The following is a 25,675-nucleotide window of genomic DNA, read 5'->3' on the forward strand; positions in this document are numbered from 1 at the left end:
CATTGGACGTACGGAACCAAAAGAGACAGAGAGAGAAAATAAAAAATAAAAATAAAAACTTACCCTTCGTCAGCTTGCTTTGAGTGGGGGCACGAAATGTTTAATCTGAAAAAAAAATGGTGGCCACTTGATTAGATAGGGTAAGATACCCGAAAACACACCAACACGTATACACATAAACATATCATTTGTGTTATAAACAAGTTTTAAAATATTGGAGGGTTGAAAATGTACATAAAGGGATCGTTCTCTGACCTCTGTCTTATCTGAGACAACTAAATAAGAAGGTTGATTTCTCTTCTAGAGATGGATTCTGTTTTCAGACTTCCAAACTATGTCTTGTAGAAATATTGGAAGTCTCCCCGGGCGGCCACATCCGTTCGTTTTTTTTAAAATTATTATTTTGTTGTTGTTGAAAGGTATCAGTATCAGATCAAAATGGGTAAGAAAAATGAAATGAAATCTTTGAGTTTTACGTCCCACGGTTATGCCGGTTAGGCTAAAGGAGACGGTGATGATGAGTAATGAATGAAATGGTGGAATGAAGAAAGTGGGAGAACCCCGAGAAAACCCGCGCACACGGTGTTTGTCCACCACAAAGTTCACTTGGCGGGGACTGGGATCGAACCCGGGACCCCTAGCACCAGAGGTGAACGCTCTACCACTGAGCCACCGTGGCCCCAAAATGGGTAAGAGATGGCGAGAAGAGGTTTTTGATATGAATCTAATGCTCTAAAATAAACGTTAAAATATTATAAAACAATTCATTTATAAAATGTACAATATTACAGTTTAATTTAATTTACTTTTTATTTTATTTATTTATTTATTTATTGTAGAATAAAGAAATGGAACTGCACCTATAAAAGCATCGGACTCAATTGATATAATAGATTATAGCGAACGATTTAAATCATCCAATGATTCCGTTCAAAACTGGGGGGATACAGTGGCTTACTCTACGGTGGGGATAGTGGTAGATCACTTACCTCTGGTACGTGGTGTCCCTGGTTTGATCCCCGTCCTAGTAAGTTTGTGATGGACAACATTGTAACCGTAGGTTTTCTCGGGATACTTTCGTTTCCACCCACTTTCGCATTCCACCAATTCTTTCATCATTATTCACTTGTTTTTAATCATCGTCCCCTTAAGAGTCTTCATCCCGGCGAAATTAAAATACCGCTAATTTTACAGTAATTATGTGATATCTTCAAATAGATAAAAGATAATCATAATGTGGAACAAGAGCGCTCTAGACAATATTATTTTACATGAGAAACCGTTATCACGACTCACTCATCTGTTTTCGATTTCGAGCCATTTTGAAAATCGGCATTTATTTTCGCGTTTCTAAACAGCTGGAAACGGAAAGCCACTAGGTGACTTGTGATAACGGTAGCTCACGCAAAATAATATTGTCTAGGGCGCTCTTGTTCCATATTTCAATTATCTTTTATCTATTTGAAGATATCACATAATTACTGTAAAACTAGCGGTATTTTAATTTCGCCGGGATGAAGACTCTTAACCTAAAGGGCATAATCGTGGGTCATTTTTTAGACCCTCGAATTCTCTACAGATCTCAGTCTTTCAAATGTACTCAATTCTAGCAGTTCTCGATTTTCTACGAGATTTCAGTTCCTCAACGAATACAGTTACAAATCCCGCATTCCTAGAATGTATGGTATTTAATCCTTACTTTTGAATGAAAATCCTTCAGTTTAAGGTCCCACGATTATATCCTTTAGGCCAGTGTAGAATTCAGACTTTTGTACAAGGTGGCAATAAAAATTTAAGGGGGGGGCGGGGACTCTGTTATAGATTGCAATAGAGCAGCGGGAATCTGTCTCAACAAAACTCGCGACTTGTTATTGTCTGAGTAGGTTGAAATAACCAGCATACTATCATTTTTCCCTAACTAGCGTTGTGAAGCGTTTGTGTACGTCCGTATCTGATTCCCACGTTTTTATTTAAACTTCGACTTCGACTTATTTTATTTAACTCCGAGAAAACCCACGAGCACGATGGGTTTCCACCACGAACGTACTTGGTCGGGGATAGTGATGTGAGGTGGAAAATTTTCCGCTATATTTTTCCTAAAATTGTAATTTGTTGCTGTCTAACTTTCTTCTACAGGAATTGAATTTTATAGCTCAATGTGCAGTTAAATATAGTGCAAAAATTTCCATCTAACATCACTATACATACTATCCAAAATTGTCCGGCGTATGGAAAGTTTTTCCACTTGTTTCTACATCACAATGAAAAATTTCCGATCCATGAAAATGCATTTCACTTGTTTCTACAGAGCAATAAAACTTTCCGTTGTTTTACTTTTTGCTTCAAAATCATAAAAATTTTCCGACTCATAAAATTTCAATTTTTTTTCCATAGAAGACAAAATATTTCGATTCATGAAAAATTGTTTATCTTGCTCCTACACAGTACTGAAAATTGTCTGAGCCGTAAAAATTTTCAGATTCTTTAAACGATCTTTCACTTTTTAATATTTCTATATACGAATTCACTCAATTTTATGATAACTGTGGAATTGTTACTTGATCACTGATATTTGTTTAGAACGGAAAATTTTCCGGAAAAATATAGAAGAAAATCTTCCACCTCACATCACGTCTAAACAACGATGTAGGAATAAGTGGAACATGTTTTTATGAATAGGAAAATTTTCCGGAAAATTTTCATCACTGGTCGGAGATCCAACCAGGGACCCCACGCACCAGAGGTAAACGCTCTACCACTGAGCCACCGTGCCCCAAGGGGCTCTAGGAAAAAATAAAATGAAATCTTTTAAGTTTTACATCCCACGCTTATGCCGGCTAGGCTAAAGGAGACGGTGATTATGAGAAATGAATGAAATGGTGGAATGAAGAAAGTGAGAGGAAACGGGAGAACCCCGAGAAAACCCACGAGCACGGTGTTTGTCCACCACAAAGTCCACACGGCGCGAGCTGGGATCGAACCATAGACCCCAAGCACCGGAGAAGGGGCTCTAGGAATTGAATCCTTTTGAAGCATTGGGTTCTTCAGAGAATCAGGTGATTTCTAGCTTTTCTTTATATATAGCTAACATCTTTGTCCAGAATTTCTTTCAAATTCACTTGTATCTGAATTTTCTTCTCCGTTCTGTGGAAACGATAGAAAAACAAAATAGATCTAAACACTGCATTGATCTTATCAGGATATTTTGCTAAGGGGGGTATGGATCTTTTCGTCTGAGAAATTAAAGAACCTTCCCTATGATCCCACAGTATTGTAGAGGTCCAACAGTGTTGTAGGCGGGTCTGCCTTCCTCTAGTTATTCCTATGACACAGTGGCGTAGCGAAAAGGAGGTTGGTGAGGGTTGTAATTCCCTTCTTTTGAGTTTTTTCTACATTATTCAAATGGAAACAATTTTAGTTTTCTCACGTCCCACGGACTCTAGATTTGACATTGTCCATCTGTCGAGTATTTCTGGCTACACCTATCCACTATCCACCTCCATTAGTTTCAATTCTAGTTAAAGATAAGAGCATTCTAAGGGAGCCGGAAAAGAAAAAAATAAAGGAGGCAACGATTGAAGTTCCTTTAGCACATGACAGTACCCAATTTGCTTATTCTTGAATTTTTCTTTATTGAACTACTTCAGAAAAAAAATATTTGAATTCTTGAAGTCAAGTTATTTCTTTCATACATTACTTTAGTTCGTGATTTCCCAAGTAATAATAAATACAGAATTTATCGCAATTATTCTGTCTTGCAGGAAAAATCACGAGGGATTTTTCAACCAAGAACAGACCAAAATATGAAATAACACAAAGCATTCCCCCACCTTGACTCCCCGTCACCTCAATTGGCCCCTATAGGCCGTTCTACAACCTCTAGCGACTTCTAAAACTCGTAAACTTTAAAAAGGTGACTGAAACACGGAAAGGTCATAAATTTTACCAGCCTAATTATATTGCTTGTATCATGTTCTACGTGCTTATACTGTGAAGATAATTTTAAGGGTTTGAGGGAGGGAAGAAGAAGTTTAAACCCTCCCCCAATTTAACTGAAAGATTCTACAAGCCTCACCCACCTTTTGCTTCACAAAAAGGAAAAAGAAAAAAGAAAAAAATAATAATAATCATATGTCGGAGCCATTATTCATAGTTGCGATGGACGTACTTACATATATCCATGTGGGCTTGCTAGAGGCACCGTATAATTAACTTGATCCTACTCCAGTACATAAATCTGTAGACAGTTCTTGCTTGGTTCTTTTAACAAAAATAAACGAGTAAATACAAATCTCTGGTCAATATACGCGTACTTCATTTCTCAATACACATATGGCCGAAGTTGAGATGTGGAGTGTTTGTATACGAATAGAAAAAGCTTAGGAGGCAATGGCAGCCATTTCACTCATATAGGTATTCTCGCAGTTAAATTATGCACTGTAGCTATTTTTTTGTCATTTCTTTCTGACGTAAAAATAGCGTGTGTCCTACCCGTAGCGTCTGAAAAATGTCTAGAACAGCGTTTCCCAACCTTTTTCAACTTGCGGCACACTACAGGTATAACTTGAATTCTCGCGGCACACTAATGTTATTATTATTATTATTATTATTATTATTATTATTATTATTATTATTATTATTATTATTATTATTATTATTATTATTATTATTATTAGTAGTAGTAGTAGTAGTAGTAGTAGTAGTAGTAGTAGTAGTAGTAGTAGTAGTAGTAGTAAACATAAAACAGGGTTCGATCACTGGTTTCAATCCGTGGTAAATTATTATGCTTATTTTTCATTCTAATTTAAAAATAGAAAACAATTACAATGAAATATAAGACTCCGGTTTATAAAAATACACTTTCTCTTTCGAAAATTGTATCCAACCTTTCACTAAGAAGGAAGATTACTAAATAAGGAACGAACAAACAAATCTCTTGTACTTTTAAAACACAAATGAGGGTAATTTGTATGCAGGTTTGCTTTCTCGAAATGATTGAATAATATTTTAAAATTTCAAGTCAGGAAATAGTCTGCAACAATAAAGAAGCAATAATGGTGATAACAAATATAACAAATACCTTTTTAACATTAAAAATGTACAGAATAGTAACACAGTATGGAACTTAAAATTGTAGATTCACTAGTAGACGCTCAAAGTAATATGGAACACAAATATACATTTTTCCTCACAAATATAATGTGAGACACAATGTCTTGCAATTTGATTGCAATAGAATTAATAATTATGTTTCGATTTCCTCGCGGCACACCAGCGGCCCATTCGCGGCACACCGGTTGGGAAACGCTGGTCTAGAAGGTAGAACGCACACTATATTGTTTTTTTTAAAAAAAAAGAAAAAAATGCAGAAACAGTAAAAAATTTCAGAATAGACTTTTTTAAAAATATTTTTTGAACCTCGAGAAATATTTTTGAACCTCGAGAATTTAAAAAAAATACTCTTTTTTTGAGTACTCGGTTCCCAAGTAACCAAAATGATCCGTTCATTGTAGCTTTAAGGCTGAATTGACTTTTCATGTGTAAAATAACTTTGAGACGCAAGTATTTTATGGTGGTCAAAACCGTTGATTTCAGCACAACGGATTTTTACTTTTAATTCAATTACAATTTATCGATTACTACTTTTGTTCAATTGTACCAACTAATAATATTTACCATATGATCAACGTTTACTTTTGGTGGTTAAGTTGAAAAGTGGTCATATAGTTGTCAATTTGCTGAGAATTGGTTGAAAACTACTGCGGCAAAACATACATCCAAGGGCGCCGATTTCTCTGTAAATTTGGGGGGGGGGCGGCATTCAGATGCAGAAGGTATATATATGAAGATTTTAAGACAAATTACACTCAAATTATGCCAAATATTGTATATTCATAAATACAATAGGGGACCCATAAGAGCTTAGGGGGGACCGGGCCCCCTTGGCTCCCCTGGGATCGTCGCCCTTGTGTACATCGTCAATATGTTGACAAGCATTGAAACAGTGGAGATGCTACCAAAAATCAACCATTGGCCAACACTCATTTCGTTACTTCCGTTATTAAATTAAATTATTTGGCGTAACAGCCCTTTGTAGGTAAGAGCCGCTCTAACGCCATCTGTTAGCGTCCGACTGAACTACGTCCAGTCTAGTGACGAACACGTGGTCAGCTAGTTTCGTTGACCTATCTCTATAGGCGAATCAAAAGCTTTGTAGACCTAGTAGCCGTCACGCCTTTTATTCACACGACTCATCAGTTTGCTTCACGACGCTGGTTGGAAGAACAGGCCGAGAAGCGAACCTGGGACTACGCGGACGTGAGTCCAACGCCCTAATCATTACTATAAATGCAACATGACTTACTTTGTCAGTCACGCCTTTCCCTAATAGTTCACAGTCAGGCTGAAGATTGTTACTAGAGCCCGTCTATTCCACCTGTGTCCTCGGAAAATATGCGAACTATACTTCGGCCCTACCCCCGCCACCCTCTGGCGGATGGAACCCTCCCTTTGCTTAGGGTAAAGAAGTGAATGACCTCAGCTGTGTTGCAAATTTGATATTCAGTCGTTTGGTCTTGACGAGTGAAGATCGTTCGGTACTTAAACTGGCTAACAAGACAGAGCATAGCGAAGTCCGTGAAATACTTCATTGTGACAACGCTTCCGCATCCAACAATTGAAAGATTTCGGCCGCAGCAACTTGACCCACCTCTTTCGAGGGAAGTACAGGAAATCACACATCGACAGCAGCGCCAGCAAGGGCACAGTTGAGAAAGAAAGACTTTAACTGCACTGCCTCCTATTGTACGTCAATACATGTCTCTAACATGGAGACAATTTTTTAGGCGAGCCGAGGGCTTTGAGAGAACAACTAGTACTGTATAATAGAAGGTTGTCTATAGTATAAAAGGTGCTCCATTTGTCCGCCTTTTGCGCGGGATGACAAGTATAATGCCGGACAGTCTGTGCAGGCACGTAGCCAGGATTTCGTAATAGGGGGGTCCGAGACATGAAATACTGTGGTTATCACCCCAGAGTTCGATTATTGTAAATTAATTTACTAGTAACATATATTGGTTCGTTTAGTCAGGATTTCGCGATGGAGGGGGGGGGGGAGTATGATATGAAATATTGTGGTTATCACACCAAGGGCCTGATCAATTTAAACATTTTACTAGCAACACATATTGGTATGTTAAGACTTTAAAATTATGACATGTTATTAAAGGCGACGATTTATCTGTAAATTTGGGGGGGGGGGGTCCATTGAGATGCAGAAGGCGTATATGAGGATTTTAAGACAAATTGCATTCAAATTATGTCAATATATTGTATATTCATAAATACAAGGGGTCCCACATGACCTTTGGGAGGACGGGCCCCCTCGGCCCCCAGGATCGGCGCCCATGCATGTTAGTAAGTATTTTAGTAACAAACTATGAAGAAATCTCGAATAAAAGAATATTTAAAAAAATAATTTTAAACATTTTACAATATCTACGTTCTTTCTTTTGTTCATCCAAATATAACAATTTTCCTTTCATTATGACCTCAACTATTAAAAAAAGTAATGTCCAATAATGTAAAATATTTTATAATATCTGCGTTCCTTTCTCTGTTGAATCAAATGTTAACAGAACTTGCTTTCCACATAACTTTTTTGTTTTATTATTCCGTCAATTACTGTCTGTTCCAAATGACAAGTTAAAGGAGCAGTAGAAAACCTTTTCTGAAATAACATGTTTGATACTGCAAGGATGCGATGACGAAAAATTATTTTTATTTTTAGCTTTTTTATCTTTATATTTTTATCTTTATATTTTATCTTTATTTTTAACGTTGATTCTTCCTATTTCTTGTTTCTTTTTGTTTCGTTCTTCCTTAATTTTTTATTTCTGGTCTCGAAGGGGGGGGGTCCGGACCCCCCGGACCCACCCCTTGGCTACGTGCCTGGTCTGTGAACTGTACCGAAACGAAAATTTTGAAATGTAGGAGAAATACTGAAAATGTAGGAGAAATATCCCGAATCTGAACTAGAATCTACAAGAGGATATACCACTACTCAGGATCCTTACATGTTGAGTAGGTTAATACTTGAAAGAATCATGGTAAAGAATTGTACACGTAGCCATTTTGTGTTACGATACATACAACTATCCAAAATCTGACACTTTCAAAAATCCAGAGATCTTCAGGTCCTGAAATTGCCGGTTGTTTTTAGAAATGTCAATCTGTAGTATATACTGATGTAATACGTAGATAAATAATTTGTTCAGCTAAATCAAAAGTATAAATTATTATCGGCAACAAACAGCATACTTTTAGCGCTATATATAAAAAAAAATCAATTTTCTCCAAAAGTATGCTTCGATTTTTGAAATCATTTTCTCCAAAAAGTACGCTTTGATTTTTAAAATTAATTTTCTCTAAAGAGCACGCTTTGATGTTTAAAATCAATGTTCTCCAAAAAAAATAAGCTTTGATTTTTAAAATCCAGTTTATCCAAAAGTACGCTTTGATTTTAAAAATCAATTTTCTCCAAAAAGTACACATGAAAATTTATCCTGAAGCATGTAATTTTGATATGATACATCGAATAATAGGACCATTTTTGGATAATGTTGTTAAACAAACAAATAAATAAATGAGTTACATTCACTACACCGTTTTGTTCATTTCAAAGAAAGATATCGATTGGTGCATGCAGTGGCGTATATAAGGGGGGCTTCCGCTCTTAAGCACCCATCGAAATTTTATTTATTATTTTAAAGTAAATGAAATAATTTGCAGAATCTTCACATTTCCAGGAATAAAATTAGCAAAGCCCCTCCGATTCAAAATCATAAATACGCCATGATTTTTTATGTATGTTTCATCTACTTTTTTTTTTTTTTTTTTTTTTTTTGAGAACGCTAATATTATTGCACATTTATTTGTTCAGTTCAGAAATTGGAGAATATACATATATATCGTACGTTACATCGTGTGCTAAATCCTATCTACGTCAGTTAAATTCATTGACTCTTGCCCTTTAAATAAACAAGTAATATTTATAAGGAAGAGAAAGCATTGTAAAACTTGGCATATCTTATTTGCCAGATAAATACAGTGTTTACAGAATTGTTAACTTTTTCTTTCTTTCTTTTTCATTTTCTAATTCACACTAACACAACAACACGGAAAAATTAGCAAAAGCTGCTTTCACTTTATTTAAAAAAAAAAAAAAAACGACGATGTGTCTGGAACAACTTGTCAAACACGAGAAAGATCTTTTCGCAGACTGGGTTGTCTGTCGCCATATATTTAGGGAAACTGCAAGTTTCCTTGTAACTTACTGACAGTTTAGCACCTTCTAATATTCATTGTGATGTGTTGGCGATTCAAAATTTCTTCATTTCTACGATTGTGTTTATAAGTTTTAATTTGTACGGACATTTATACGCAGATACACATGTATAGATAGAAAATGAGTGAGAATCATATTTCGAAATAGGAAAAATACCGAAAAAATCGAATACTAACGTACTGAATAATTTCATAATAATGAACGTCAAAATATGCAAAAAAATTCGACTAAGTTTAACATCCACGATTATGCGCTTTAGGCTAAAGAAGAAGTAATGGAAGTGCTTGACAAGAAATTAATTTTTGTGCTCTCTCACCGGGAATCGAACCCGGGATCATGTGCATTAAAGGCGCACGCGCTAGCCGCTACACCAGTGGGAAAGTAAATTCAAAAATATGAAATATTAAAACAAAGAAATGTCAGAAAAATTTGAAGTATCAAACTATCGAAAAATATTAAATAACCTAATATTAATAGAATACGGTATTCGTAGTCTAGTGGTTATAGCGTTGAACTTACACCTGTATAATCCTAGAATTAATTACCGGTCGCTACATTCTAGTTTTCGGTGTCCACCCATCGTCTTGAGGCAAACTGGGGAGTGATGTGAATAAAAGACGTGACACCCACTAGGCGTATAAAGCTCTTGACATGCCTGTGAACAGGCTGGGCGCCGCGACGAGCAGTCCATTTGTGCGTCACTCTCAGGCTGGACGTAGTTCCATCAGTCGCTGACAGATGGTGTTCGAGCAATCTTAGGCCTTCGAAGGGCTGTCACGTCAGTGATTGGTTATTAATATTTAAAAATATTGAAATTATAAAATATAAAATTATCGAATATTAAAATATCGAAATATTGATAAATATTGAAATGTCGAAAAATATTGAAGTATCAACAATATCTTTAAAAAAATATTGAGTGCTTTACTGTAAAATAATTAAAACGATTAGAAATATCTAATATTAAATATCAAAGCTATAGAAATATTGAAATGTAGAAAATATTGAAATGTCAAACATGGAAGTATAGAAAATATCAATACATTAAACTCATAAATGTTTAAATATAAAATAAAAATATTGTATACTAAAAGATCGATAATAGCGAAATTATATTAAAATTTTACAGTTTTACAGTCTCCAACGATTATTCTTTAGGCATACGGTTAATGAAAGTGAATTATTATGGCTACTGGTGCAATGGTAATGTGGGAGAAAACAGGAGACACACATTGCATGGAATCGAATCAGTGATCTTCTCGCCAGAGATGGGCCCTCTATGTGACGATCATAATATCAAAATACCAAATATATCGAGTGTTTTTGAGTTTGAGTCTATGACGAAACACCAAGGGTTTAAAGGACCACAACTGGGGTTCGAATCCGGGGCATATATTGGGTGTTTGCAAGATAAATTCCCCACAGTATAGGTTATTACCCACCACACAACCTCGCCTCCAAGAGAGGATTGCAGGACCACACCACAAACCCTGATATCGAAATATCAAAATATCGATAGTAATATTATGATAACAATATTTCGATTCAAGTTTAGATTAATCGATCAATGTATTGAAATACTGTACAATTCTACCAGCAATATGTTGACCACACATTTTCCAACTTAAAAATCGTCAGTTGGTCGGTTTTCAAGTTCTTCAGGGTTGGGAGTTTACCTTAGAGCAGGGTTTCTTAACTTGGGGGACATAACCCCTAGGTGGGTCACGAAGATACGAGGAAGAGATAAATATAATTAAAATTTAATACCGGAAAATATTTTAAAATATTATTTTGAATTTTATTCTGATAGACATATTTTTATTTTTATACATTCTGTTAAGAACAACAAAAATAGGTCTACTAAACATTTTCAACAGTGTACACAGTTATTTAAAAATCAATTTAAATGAAAGAGGTACGATATAAAACTAATGAGAACTGCATATTCAAATATCAGAAAAATACAAATGCAACAAAACCTGCGTATTGGAATACAATTAAAATTGAAAGCTAATGAGATACCTGATCATGGTGTGATTTCACTAGTGCAGCAATGTCCGGTTCAATCTTCGTGACACACTTTATCAAGTCATTTAAAATACTCAATAACTTTTCTTTAGCAACTGTCCAAGTTTTTAAAAACCAAAATTAAAAATTACTTTATTTTTTATTTTTTTATGACCCCAAATTAAGAGAGTTATGAAGTTTTAAAATTTTTAAACGGCCTCCATTTTGAAACAGTATAACTAATCGGATTCGATATTTGTAATATGAATGATCTGACCAAATTTGGTTTTAATCCATTCGCTTTTAGGGAAGTTAGTGCATCCACTATATACACGAAATGGATTCTACTATTGTAGAAATAGATGGATATCGTGAAATTTCCAAAATATGTATATTAAAAATCCCACACAGGCTTATTACAAACCAGAAATTAAAAGGGGGTCACTGGCAAGGAGATGTGATAAAATAGGGATCGTGATAGGAATTAAGTTGAGAACCAGTGGCTTAGAAACCTCTTAACAATGCTCCAAGCTTTGAATTATTTTAGCTCCTCGATGTTTCAGGTCCCGATCTGTTTCTGAGAGAAAGAAGAGATACCTAATCTTCATTATCCCAAACTGGTTCTGTCCAGAAGAAAACAAATCACAAATAACTTCCCCTCCCTTCCTCCCCCCGGCCACTGCAGCCTTCTCTCACATATATATAGCATGTTCCTTAAACACCACTTAAAAAATATCCAACCACGTTAAAAGAAATCCCTTATAATAGGCGTATAAATATTGTCTACAATTACCGATTTGGTAAGCAAGGCATTTCTCCCTTCTCCTGTATTATTCCCACCAGTACAAGAAGTATAAGAAAAAAAAAAGTTCCAAAAATTAAGGTTTAGTTCTTGGTAGTTATTAAGAGAATTTCAGTGCAAAAGATATTATAAATCCAATGTACCAGAACTAATAACTACAAAAATGAGTATGTTAATTTGAGGTAGAACACGACTTTTTTTAGTATTATTATTTTTTAACAGGAAATATTATAATCATGCCATTTCAGGTTGGAAAATTGTTATTCATAAGATCTTCTCATTGGTGTTTTGCGCTGTTTTTTTCTTTTATCCTTTCTTTCTTTTGAATATATTATAACGCAGTGAAAATTGGGAGAAGGTGGGATTGTGAAATGGCGTATCTCCATTTTGAGTTTCTTAACAAAAGCCTATGATTATTCCTTAAGCTAAGCTTCATGATGAATTTCGATTGTCTGCCGTATTCATCCAGAAGAAACGGCCCACATTGACCCTCAAGAGCAATCAAAATGGGTCGTTTTTTCCACGTTTTTCGTGTACGAACCAATGGTGCTTCACGAAAACTATACAGTCATTTATGCATATACAGGATTGCCAACGTCAACAGTTTCCTGCCAAACATGATGTTTAATTACAAGTGATATTTCTGATGTCATTATACAGTATAAATATTTTCTACATTCAAATTTACCAAGTGGTTGTTGTTGGTTAACATTATTGCTTCGTATTAAGAAGGTTTTCGATTAGTATCCGATTGATAATCAGTCATCCATTGATGTGTTTCCAATAGAATTGCCCACGAAGTGCGACATACCGGTTAAAAATGAAAATCAAAAGAAATTTTTGAGTTTTACGTACCACGATTATGCCGGCTAGGCTAAAGGAGACGGTGAGGATGAGAAATGTGTGAAATGGTGGAATGAAGAAAGTGGGAGGAAACGGGAGAACTCCGAGGAAACACACGCACACAGTATTTGTCCACCACAAAGTTCACTTCGCGGGAGCAGGGTTTGAACCCTTGATTCCAATGCACCAGAGATGAATGCTCTACCACTGAGACACCGCGGCCCCGACATACCGGTTAAGAACCACTACTTTAGAAGGTTCTACTTCCTAAACAGTGATGTGCAAATGAGGTAGGTCATTAAATGGGTAGGCTGGACCTAATCTCCGTAGAGATCAAAACTAATTTTTCGTAATTTTTTCCAAGTTATTCATTCTCTCCTCCCCAACATGGAAGGCCTTTCTAAGGTTACGCCTTCTCTATAGCCACATATTGTAGGAATTAGGGAATTTGGTAGCAGTAGCAGATGGTCAGTGTGTGAGAAGCCTCGAGTCAGCGACATGCGACGTGTAGATATAAGGATCATATATGGGAATTTCCAGTGTAATTTAAAATTGTAGACGTGTCTCCGTACAGGTCTGGGAACGATTAGAAGAAATAGACTGGTTATTTTCGGTCAAGTTTGAATCTAGTGATATTTTTGTCTCAATTTAGCGGAATTTTGTGTTTATTAAATGTAAGGTTCCCTTCGAGACGAGACTGTCTCTTCTTGAAAAGGTGTCATGAAATTGATGCGAGGACATTTTAGGGAAGGAGCTAATTTGTGTTCGCCTTTCATTCATATACAGAGCCGTAGCTAGAGATTTCGGCCCCCGGAAAAAAAAATCGGTTCTCCTTATACCTATCTCACCAAGATTTTCCATTTTTTTTTTTTTAACTTATAAGAGAAATATCTTTTGTTACGCTACACAGACTTTTCATCAAGCTGCTTGGACAGATCATTGCAACAGCCAAAAGCGGTCATTATGTTTTTATTTACAAATAAGAGCTGTTTTCAAGAGGAGTATTTTGAACGTTTTGTTAAACTTGACAAAACTACCTTTGGTAGGTATATATATACAGTGGCGGATCTACGATATGATCAAGGCAGGGGCTAAACCATAATTTGCAGCTTTATCCAGTGTAAAGCAGGATTGAAGCCCATTTTATCCAGTGAATACCTGAGCGTCAAGGGGGGGATATAACCCCTATAGCCCACCCCCCTTGGATCCGCCTCTGTATACAGATGCACTTTCAAAACAGTTATGAAATTTTACAACTATTTACAAAGTGTCATACAATCGATAAAAAATGAAATTTCAATACATTGTTTTCGCTGGTCGATTCCAAATTTTGTGTAGATTTGCCAAAAAAAAAAAAAGCTTGTATTTATTTTCTATTCCACACTTCAGATGTCCTTTTGGTATTAGTTTAATATTGCAACTAGGTTGATACCCTTGTGAAAGGCAACCAGTAAAGGAGCTATGTATAGCGGGTTGATGGACATTTCAGGCGTTTTGCTTTACTCTGAATGACAAAATCTATATTGCAAGTTGGTAACTTCGAAGACTTGTGGATCCACAATGAGACGTACTCGGATATGGAACTATAAGAAAAAATATTTGCGTTTGGTATCATCTATCACTTATCCAAGTTTCCCACAAACTCACTCCAACATTCTATATATCAAAATACTACATTTATATGTTTGTCCATAGCAATTCACTCCCTTTGGGAGTCTTCTTGTCCTTAACTTGTGTTCGTAAAGGGACTTGCACAGATATAATGAGAAGTGGGAAGGAGATTCACGTTCATATTAGAACTGTGCCCTGTGTATATAGCGCAGGTTCAACTAGTGTGCTTTTAAAATGTTTGTGAAATGGATGACAGCATTAATTTCCAATAATAAGTCTAAACCTCGGCTGTAAGAGGTGATAACTTACATATGACAAAAAAATTAGTTCTATGAATGAACTAGGTAACAAGCCTCTTCTCTCTCTCTCTGTTCAAGCTGAAACATTTTTTATTTACATATACAGATGGCAGGCAAGGGCACGGTGACATGCCTCTGGCGAATTTTACTTACGAATAAGGCGACAACCTGTAGTTCATTCACATAACTAAAATTTTCATGAAATGTGAGTTATCTTCTTCTACACCCGAGGTCTAGAATTGTAAACTTTTAACACTTCAGCCGAAAAAATGAGTTTCAGAAACGTTCTGAGAAACACAAGGTGTCAGAGATCTGTAAGTCAATTTTGCGTTATATTTACTTTGAAATATATTTAAGTTTTTTTTGTCATACACATGAAATATGAAAGAATAAAATAAAAGAGCCAGATAAACATAAATTTTCATGAGCAAAAAGGCTGTCACCATTGTGTTTTAAAAAGTACCACTGGATCTCAGAGACCCATGTTTCGCCAAAAGTATTAAAGTGTTATTCTGTATATGACCACACAAAACAGCAAGCTACAATTTCGATTATTTTCTGTGAAATGTAACGGAAATTCAGAAAAACCCTTCTTTGCGAATTTCTCATTATTGATCGATAGAGCTGAAGAACATGTTTAATGTTTGTATTTAAAATCCAAAATATAGTTTGGCTACTACATACCTATGATATTACAGTAATTACTTAAAATCTTAATGAATGAAAGTTCTGAATTTAAGGTTACTTATTATTAAGTAAAAATACACTAACACTCATACACCCACACACACACACACACACACACACGCACATATATATATATATATATATATATATATATAGATAGATAGATAGATAGATAGATAGATATAGATATAGATATAGATATAGATAGATAGATAGATAGGGAGTCCATAAAGTCCTGCAGGAAGTAAAACCCTATAACTTCGAAACCGTTACGTTTAAGTGTATAAATTTTTGGGGTATAAAGAAGGGAAGTTTAAAGTTTTATTCTGGCTTCTGATCACTGGCTGTGGGGACACGTGAAGACCAAGGTGTATTCGCAGAAGCCAGCTAATCTGCATGATGTCAAGAACAAAATAACTGATGTGATTTTGAACATTCCAGACGAACACCGCCAACACGCAATTCTTGGTTTCCCCAAAAGACTGCAAGAGTGTTTGGACGTGAATGGTGCACAATTGGAGGTTTGGCGATGAACCATAACGAGCTGAAACAAACCTTTGAACCTCTCTGTAAGTACACCAAAAAGTATTTGTTAATAGATTACGTAGTTTCCAAGTTATAGAGTTTTACTTTCCTGCAGGACTTTATGGACTCCCAAACTATATCCTGGCGATACAAGGAGATGATGGAGAAATGATCTCATTAAATTCCTTCAGATTGGAAGGATTTTATGTATCAACGGAATAAAAAAAAAAATCACTGATATTCATCAGTCTTTGAAAAAGACAAAATTCGTTAAGTTACGACCCCTATTCTACATCTGCATCAAGTTCGAAAATGTTATTGTTTCCTTCTTTACCTAAATTTTTAATAGGCAGAGCCGCGCAAACAGCAGCTTGTGTATACTACCCTTATTTTCATACCTTCCTTCTCAACGTCGTGACGCGTCGTGATTAATCCGATTGGGTAGAAAAACAGGATTAATTAACCAAACTCATCACCATTATTACACCGAACACACATTCCAGACTTTGAATGTTTCTGATTTTGAAAGCTCTCTTGCATACACTAGAAGTCATTTCTCTGCTCTTTGTATATCATGTCATTAATAAATCATATATAATAACTTTTTTCTCTGGCGATTCTCTGGCAAGTGGTCCATTGTCAGTAAATTTTCAAAATTAATTTGCAACTATGATATTTATGTTTTTCTATTAAAAAATAGTGTAACTATATACTGAGACATTTAAAATCTTTTTGTAAAATATATTTGCTAGGTTTTCACCACATAAACTTTGTCTGTTCTACACCATACTCAGTGCTTTTCACATATCCTAATTTTCAAATATTTTTCAAACTAAATTCTAAATCTGTAATTATATGAACAGTAGCAAAAAATATGAAGTGAACCTTTGGCAAAAATTTGACAGTTTTGTTTTAATCATTGTTTGATTCTAGTAGGCAAAAATCGTAGTTTTTTCATGTCATGTTTTGATGTATTTAGGTAAAAACTTGTGGCTCTAATTGAAACATTTGGGTTGCGAACGGAGCGATCAAGAAACTGTTACCAAATATATTTCTTTACAAATCGACAATATTGATTTAATAGGGCGCCAATACTTTTACAGGGCGCCGCGTCCTTTACTCTTTTCCAATAGTTTCTTTTTTATTTCTTCGTTCGGCGCCCTTTTGTTATCAGCGCCCGGGCCGACGGCCTCGTTGGACCCCCACACCCCGTAGCTACAGCTATGTTCATATATACATACCAAGAAACAACTGAAGGTTTCACAAGGCCTGAAAGTGTTAGCAGGGTGTGATGTCACGAACATTCTTTCTCGTGTCGACTTGTAAGGCAACACTATTTTTTTAATAGATGTATGTTGGCAACTCTGCAAATGCACAATCCGTATATGACTGGATTGTCGGGTTTTAACCGAAGCTATTCATCACTGTACACATATACATACATACATACATACACACTTACTCACATCTCCCTTCCTCTCTTTCATGTAATTATCCAGCCTTGAAAGCGCTGCCCTCTGCATTTCAAGCCTTGAATTATGAGCGACAGAAAACAAGCTTTTCTACCTTCTTGTCCATGGGTGGTATTGAGGAATACTAATGGGTACCTTACGTACGTACAGAGTGGGCTGACAAAATGAATTATCTAAGTGACCTCTGTTGAGATGTATCTCCAATACAGACGTGATTTCGAAAAAAATAAATACGTAGGGTATATATATATATAAGGAATAACAACAGGGTGTTTCCAAAAATATTGTCGTAAATTTGCAACAACAGTTTCCATAGTACGTGAAATGGGTAGAGTAGAAGCGAAAACGGAAGTGAGTGGTGTCAATCTGTATCTTGTATCGACCATCTGGACACATTTTTGTGCTTCTGTCCTCTCTCCCAACCCCCCACCAGAGAACAAAAAGAAAAAATTCAAGGATAGTTCCTTAAAAGTCAAGTTATAATTTTCAAACTGCAAATATAAAATAATAATAATAATAATAATAATAATAATAATAATAATAATAATAATAATAATAATAATAATAATAATAATAATAAGAAGAAGAAGAAGAAGAAGAAGAAGAAGAAGAAGAAAGGGGGTAAGTGGCTCAGTGGTAGAGTACTCATCTATGGTATGAAAGGCTGCGATTCGATCCTAAGCAATGTAAATGTGGATTTTCTTTGGGTTCTCTCGTTCCCTCCCATTCGGGACAGGTCGAAGTAAGGTGGCCCCAGGTGCGTCATTTGAGGAAGGCAGGGGGCAGACAATCGCCACATCCTTCGTATGAATTTGAGAGGCTCATACTTTTTAATCAGCTATAGGACTATATTAATACAGTAATAATAAAAGTTGAAATTCTTATGTGGGTGGAACATCTCCACCCCCCTTTCTATCAAAATTTGAAATGATGTTACAAGGCGAGCCACAGAGGATGTGAAAGTACGATTCGACATTTTCTTGAATTTTGTAACGTTAAGAAGGTGACACACTAAACACCATGATACAGTCTCCCTTCACCGCCAGGTGTTCACTCTACGGAGGATTGACAGAACTACTGGGCTGCCTGTGAACGATAGGAGAACCTGGGCTGTTCTTGGTAACGCTGCACTGACCACACTGCAAAGTCAATTGCAAAACACAGAGAAAATGAAATGAAATGAAATTTTTGAGTTTTACGTGCCACGGTTATGCCGGTTAGGCTAAAGGAGACGGTGATGATGAGAGATGAATGAAATGGTGGGAGAAAGTGGGATGAATGAAGAAAGTGGGAGGAAACGGGAGAACCCCGAGAAAACCCATGCACACGGTGTTTGTCCACCACAAAGTTCACTTGGCGGGAGCAGGGTTTGAACCCGAGACCCCTAGCACCAGAGATGAACGCTCTACCACTGAGCCACCGCGGCCCCAGCAAAACACAAAAAGAGAAATACATGATAACATGATATAGTAAATTTACGTTGTATATATTAGCTGAAAATACAATACAAATAAAACTTTCGCCTTTCTATCTCTTACATCCCAGTAGACAGAGCGATTTCTTATAAGAAGCAGAATTTAACACGGGAGGGACAGGCATGACAGATATCAACAAACGATACAAAACTGTTTATTTATTATTTATGGATTCTGTAACAGAGTGGTAGATAATTTTCATCTTGCATTTTTGACTGTTAATTTTTGAACATTTGTTTTTAATCTAAAGGAATAACTGAAAGTTTCAGTAGAGGTTGAAGGAGGCTGCAGAGTGGGCTAAGCCCCCTAGCTATGGGTCTACTCTACAGCTCATTGGTGTTCGCAGTTAACATTGTGGCTAACCTCATGGTTATTCGCTTTCCCACAATTGTTTTTACTATTAGTTTTATTTAATTTAAAATAATTTTTCTATTTTTCCTGTTATGATGACGTCATGTGATTTAATACCATGCCAGAAGTAGAAATACAATCAATTCAAATTTATTTAGATTTAATTTACCAAATTATTTTGCAGACTAATCAATTTTCCCTATCTTGAAAGAATTATTTATATAATTTCGTAACTAATTTTTATTTATAACAGCTAAATCAACCTCTGGAATTAAATGAAATATGAAATTATTTATTTAACTATATTCCATATGTTGCAGTGGGCGTTCCCTTGTTTGTACAGTTGTAGCCCCCTTAGCATCAGAATTAGTAAATATTGCGTTTAGGATTACCGACTAATTCAGGAGATTTTTAAATGGATCAGACACTTAAGTTTTAACGGTATGTGGAAAAATTGAATTTTTCCCATTTTAGCTTCGACTTTGATACAAATACATATATATACGTGTTGAAGAAGTGTCTCCTTATTTTAGGCATAAGTTATTGCCTAATATTTGACAATTCACACAGTATGACGAGATAAACTAAGTGACTGAGTGTTCTACGTATGATCCATCTTTAACGGTAAGATTAGAACAATAGAAGCATTGATATTAAGAAGTTACTTGGTTGCATTTTAGTGGTTGATAATTATCGGTGGTGTTGACAGTATACTTGTCTTCAAAGATGGAAAATACATTTACAGTATTTTTTCCTGATATTTACGTAATAAACACAATGCTCGGGTAAAGAAATTTACAGCCTCCCGCTTTCAAACCTAATACCGATTACCTGCATATTTCGTAATAGTACATCCGATTAATTCTGTAGTACGAATTTTACAGTATGTTTTCGATTAGTTAAACTAACCTAATAAGCAATGTGAAACAGAGAGATCTTGTCTATTTCAAAATAATCTGTAAAATATATCTTAAAAGCATGAGTATTTACAAGTTGATTTTTGCATGTCGTTTTATTTCAAATTAGTATCGTATCCAAATTATCTGAAATGTTAATGATTCAGCAAATACATACATTCAATCATTTCTTACGGTTTCGAATCGCAGTTCTCTTTTGCTTAGTGTTTTTTTTTTCCTGATCATATCTAAATAGCAGAATAATTCTTCGATAATAACATTTCTTTCTATTTCTGATTACCGGTACAATATAAACTTTGCAAGATATGTGGCCCACGATTATTTTATTGATATAATTGTAGTTATGAAAACAATAAGAATAAGTGAAGAATTTCTTCGTGAAATAAAAAAATGTAGTTAATTTTTAATGTATGAAAAATGAATAATTTGTAAAAGAAAAGAATTATGACAACCTAACGTAAGACAATTTTCGCGTAAGGTATGTATGAAACATGTTGTTAATAATTTAATGGCCACTGCAAAGTAAATCTGTACCTATAATTAGTATAAATTTTCCTTCTTGTTCACATGATTATCTGTACAATTGAATAATACTCAAATTATATGAATTTTAAATGTTGTATCAAAAGACATAACTGTTCTGTGTTTCGACTACATTATTTTGCAATAATGTTAAATCTCTTGAAAATTGTGCATGCTTAAAAATCTCATTTATTTTTCCCTTTTGGAAATCTATAAATTAATAATTTCTGTAACTTCTGTTATGAAGTAGCAAATGCAGAATTTACTGATTTTAATGAATTTCGACTGTCATAATAAAATGGTATTTGGAAAAAAAAAAGAATTATATTATTTCTTAAACAGCATTGATTCAGTTATATATAACAAATTGACTTTCTTAAACAGCTATAGAGTACCCACTAAGATGTGAGAGTGCCTAGATAGGTAATTGAACATTGTAATCAATTTTGTCTTACTTTTTTTATTTAGTCAGATTGCACAATTATTTTCCTTTTGCGGTAGTTTTTTTTCCGTTGCCGCTGGCGACCTATTTCTTGTAATCAATTATTAGTATTATTTTTCGATAATAGAAAGTAACTATTACAATAAGTGGCTCTCCTTTAGCCAGGATCGTCTCATATCTTATGATGCTGTGCTCTATTGTTGTTATTATTAGATAAAGAAAGAAGCCAGCCAAGATCAAATGCAGGTAAATATTGCGAAGTAGCAGGTTTTAGGTTGGGTTCTTGGAAGCGGGATAGGCTGTGTTTCCATGAAATAAAGCTTAACAAAGCTAGTGTTAGTAAAGTGAAGAACTTGAATTTAGCAAACAGAAGTTTATCTACTACATTTAATGTTTTAGATATTTTCTTAGTGTGTGTATTGAATAACACAATGCGACGTACTAGGAAAGCTAAAGTTAACGAAGAAATAGCATTAAAGTGCTGTTCCGATAATAAAAAGGATGATTCGGTGCTTGAGTGCAAAAGCTGTTCAAGTGCTTATCACAGTACTTGTATTGTTATTAGTGATGAAGAGTTTGACAAGTACAGGGCTGGAAATTTAATTTGGTTTTGTGAGTTTTGCAGAGAAAAAGCGGCACCTATCAGCGACGACAATATTGAGAATGAATCTTATGTGGATTCAGAAAATCTGCTAGGTTTAGTGGCGACAGTGAACGGAAATCCTACTTCAATTAATGCAACTGTTAATACAGGAAGTATTGTAACTTCTGAAGGAGGTAGTGATAAAGTACGCCAAAACACTAGTAATTTCACTATTGATGGTGATGCTTTTCAGGTGTTGATGAATAAACTGGCGGAAATAGGAATAGCGCAAACTGAATTAGAAAATGGAATGAAAGAACAGGTAGACAAACTGGAACAAAATGTAAACAATAAAATCGAACAAAGTCAAGCTAGGTTAGAGAATCAAATGGAAAAGTTACAAAACGATTTCAACCATTTTAAAGGGGAAGTACAAATGAAAATAGACAAAGTACATTCTGATTTGATTGAACGGGTTCAAATTGTACAAAAGAATACCACGGAAGCCTTATCTCAGTTTGATGTACAATTTGATAGTGTGAATGCCGAATTAATTTCTCATAGTTCGGTAATAGATAAATTAAAGAACACTGTAAAAGAGACTAGCGATAGAATGACGATATTAGATACTAAGGTAAATCAGATAACAGATATTGTAAAAGATGTACTTAATGCCGATCAGAAATGGAAAGAACCGGTATCGAATCTAATTCGGGATGTTACTAAGCATAAGACCGACTTAAGCAGGATAGAACGAGCGATTCAATCCGGAGAGGTGAAATCTGCTAGTTTGGAAGAGCGTATGTCCAAGCTAGAGGATAGACTGGAAGAGGTAGATGCTAATAAGGCAAAAGATTCAGATAATTTGAATACACGCGAGACGAATCATGCTCGATCGGTAAAACGCAAACGAACAACTTTTGATATGTATAGCCAAGATCCATTTGTTTTCATGGGGGGAGATAATCACTCAGAGAATGAGATTAAAGAAATTCCTACAAGTAATGCAGTTAAAACTTCGACAATTAAACAGACAATTTTCCCTACCTTTAATACTTGTTTTAATCGATTATCTGATAAATTTCAACCGCAATTTCCACGTTTCGTAGATGAAAGGAACGTAAGTCAGAACGATAGTTTCAGAATGCCAATGGAAGATTATCATAGTAATAATAATCCTTATTTCCAAAATCCGTATCATGCCATGATTCCCAATAGTTGTAGAACAGATAAAGTCAGTGGAATTTCAGAGACAGTTCCTAGACTTAAAGCTAGTGATTTAAGAGCTTTTCCACAATTTTCAGGAAATTCTAGTAAGGAATCCGCTAGAAATTATTTAAGAGATCTAGAGCAAAGCCTGGATTATTTTCAAATTACAGAAAAACGAGATTTAATGTTCGTTTTAAATCAAACTTTAACTGGAGCAGCTAAGATCTGGTTTCTTTCGGCGGAAAACCGAATAAATAATTTTTATGATTTTGCCCAGTGTTTCACACAAAATTTCTGCTCAGATTATAAGGAGCGTTGGGAGTTGAAACAGCTAAAGAACGAGAAATATGATAAATCTAGGCATGGGTCGTTGATCAATTACGTGTGGAATTTAATAGGTAGATATCAAAATGCAGTCAGCAATCCCACAGAGAGAGAAATAGTGGACATTGTATTAGATGCAATTCCTGACGAGAGATTTGGATTCTTAAAGATAGTAACACCTAAATCAGTAGATGACTTAATTTGCCATCTGACTAAGTTGCAACCGCAGAAAGAAAATAGTTCTAGTTTTAATGAAACGATTAAGCCTAGAAATAAGTTTAATGTGCGTCAGGTAAAATCCACGTCCACTAAGGAAAGAAAACCTGATCGTATGAATAGTAGTTGTCAGACAGAGACTAGATTTGTAAATGCATCTGTTAACAATAGCACAGACAATAGATTTATTGGCAAGAGTAGTAGTGACAGATTCGTAAGTGATAGAAATAAATATTTTAACGGGAATTTAGCCAATAATTATAGAATCTTAAGTGACAGAAATAGTACTGAGAATTTCAATAATTGTAATAGAAACACAGAGAATAGACAGGATAGAGATGGTAGATATAAATGGAATAATTCTTTTACCAGAAATGGCCCACTTATGCATCCTTTTCCACCATTTCCTTGGTTCCCAATGGGAGTTAACTGGTGGAAATTTCCTCAATCTAGATTTAGGGGTAATAATCCTAATTATTTCAGTGACTTCAGGAGAAATAGAGGGAATAATCAGGAAACAACTCAGAATGAAAATCCGGAAATCCCGCAAAATTTGGAAAATGCCTCCGGCAGTCAGTGAGCTCTGATGGGGATCCTGTCTGCCTAAATATGATTTCCCCATCGAACATAATTTCTGATAGGGAACTACATGAGGCTAATATGGTGGATGAGAATGAAACTTTAATTAAAACTAAGATGTCGAACAATAGTATGGCTTTGAATATTCATTTTGTAATTGATGATGAAGAAAAACAAACGAATGTGATAGAAACCTACCCTTCACCAATCATACATTGCAATATAGCAGATATTAAATTAAAAGCCATCCTTGATAGCGGAAGTGATTTAAATATTCTCAATTACAATATTTGGAAGAAAATTAACGAAAAATTTCCATCTGCTAAGTTAAAACCAATGACTTCTTTATCACTTAAAGGTTTTGCAGGACAAGAAGAGGTACAAGTAAAGGGATTTTTAGTTTTGAACATTGAAATTAAGGGAAGCATTTTTAAGGTACCAGTTTATATCGTAAAAAGTTTGAAAGTAGATTTTTTGCTCGGATATCCATTTTTTATACGTCATCATGCAATATTGAATTGTAAAACTAAAACATTAGATATTACAGACAATTTCAACAAAAGCATTATCATTAATCTAGACGAAGATCATACCTTGTATATAAAGTCGGTCACTACTGAAATAAAATATGATAAATTGCAAGACGATGAGAGTATAACTTCAGAAAAGGAAATCAGGGAGAGTATTGGAAGTAGGGAGGATTTGACGCCAACTATTAAAGCTAAACTATTGGAATTGCTTTTACGTTATCGGCATTTATTTTCGAGTGATCCCAGATTGATAAAGACAGACCCTTACGAAATTAAATTAACTGATAATGAACCAGTTGTAGGCAAAATATACCCAATTCCTCAGGCATTACAACCAGCTTTTGAAAAGGAGCTAGAAAAATGGTTGAAATTGGGAATCGCTGTTGAAAAGAGCAGTCCGTACAGAAACCCCATTCATTGCGTGAAAAAATCTAATGGTTCCCTAAGGCCAGTGATTGACTTAAGATTACTAAATGTTAAGGTAATAAGTCCAAAGATACAAGTAGAACCAGTGCAAGAGTTACTTATGAGATTAGCAGGATCGAAATACTATAGCAGTATCGATATAACCCAAGCCTATTATGGAATAGCCTTAACTCCTTCTTCTTATGAGTGTACAAGCTTTGTATACTTAAATAGACAGTATTGTCTTTGTCGTTTACCTATGGGACTAAAATCTAGCGCTGCAGTATATCAAGAGGTTATGAACAAATATTTTGGGCCAAGATTTAAATCATATGTTATTAATTTCTTAGACGATCAACTTATATTCAGTAAATCCATAGAAGAACATTTTCTACATTTGGAAACCGTATTGCAAATTTTTGACTCCGCAAATTTTGCTTTAAACTTTAAAAAATGCGATTTCATTAAGACAGAGATAAAGTTTTTGGGCCATATCGTGACTGCAGAAAATATACAAGTTAATCCAAAAC

The 25,675-nt window shown here is 35.1% G+C and overlaps 1 protein-coding gene across 1 annotated transcript in view; it reads left to right on the forward strand.

Annotated features, from left to right (window-relative positions):
• Window positions 1-25,675, forward strand: part of LOC145679637 (uncharacterized) — a 327,953-nt gene that overhangs the window by 157,166 nt on the left and 145,112 nt on the right. Inside the window, exon 4 of the mRNA XM_081750212.1 lies at window positions 16,037-16,164. Within this exon, the coding sequence (XP_081606338.1) occupies window positions 16,037-16,164 (128 nt within the window). The remainder of the gene's footprint in view (window positions 1-16,036; window positions 16,165-25,675) is intronic.

The sequence above is a fragment of the Thermobia domestica genome, chromosome 2 (assembly GCF_964235325.1).
Source record: "Thermobia domestica chromosome 2, izTheDome1.hap1.1, whole genome shotgun sequence".
In the NCBI taxonomy this organism is placed as follows: domain Eukaryota; kingdom Metazoa; phylum Arthropoda; class Insecta; order Zygentoma; family Lepismatidae; genus Thermobia; species Thermobia domestica.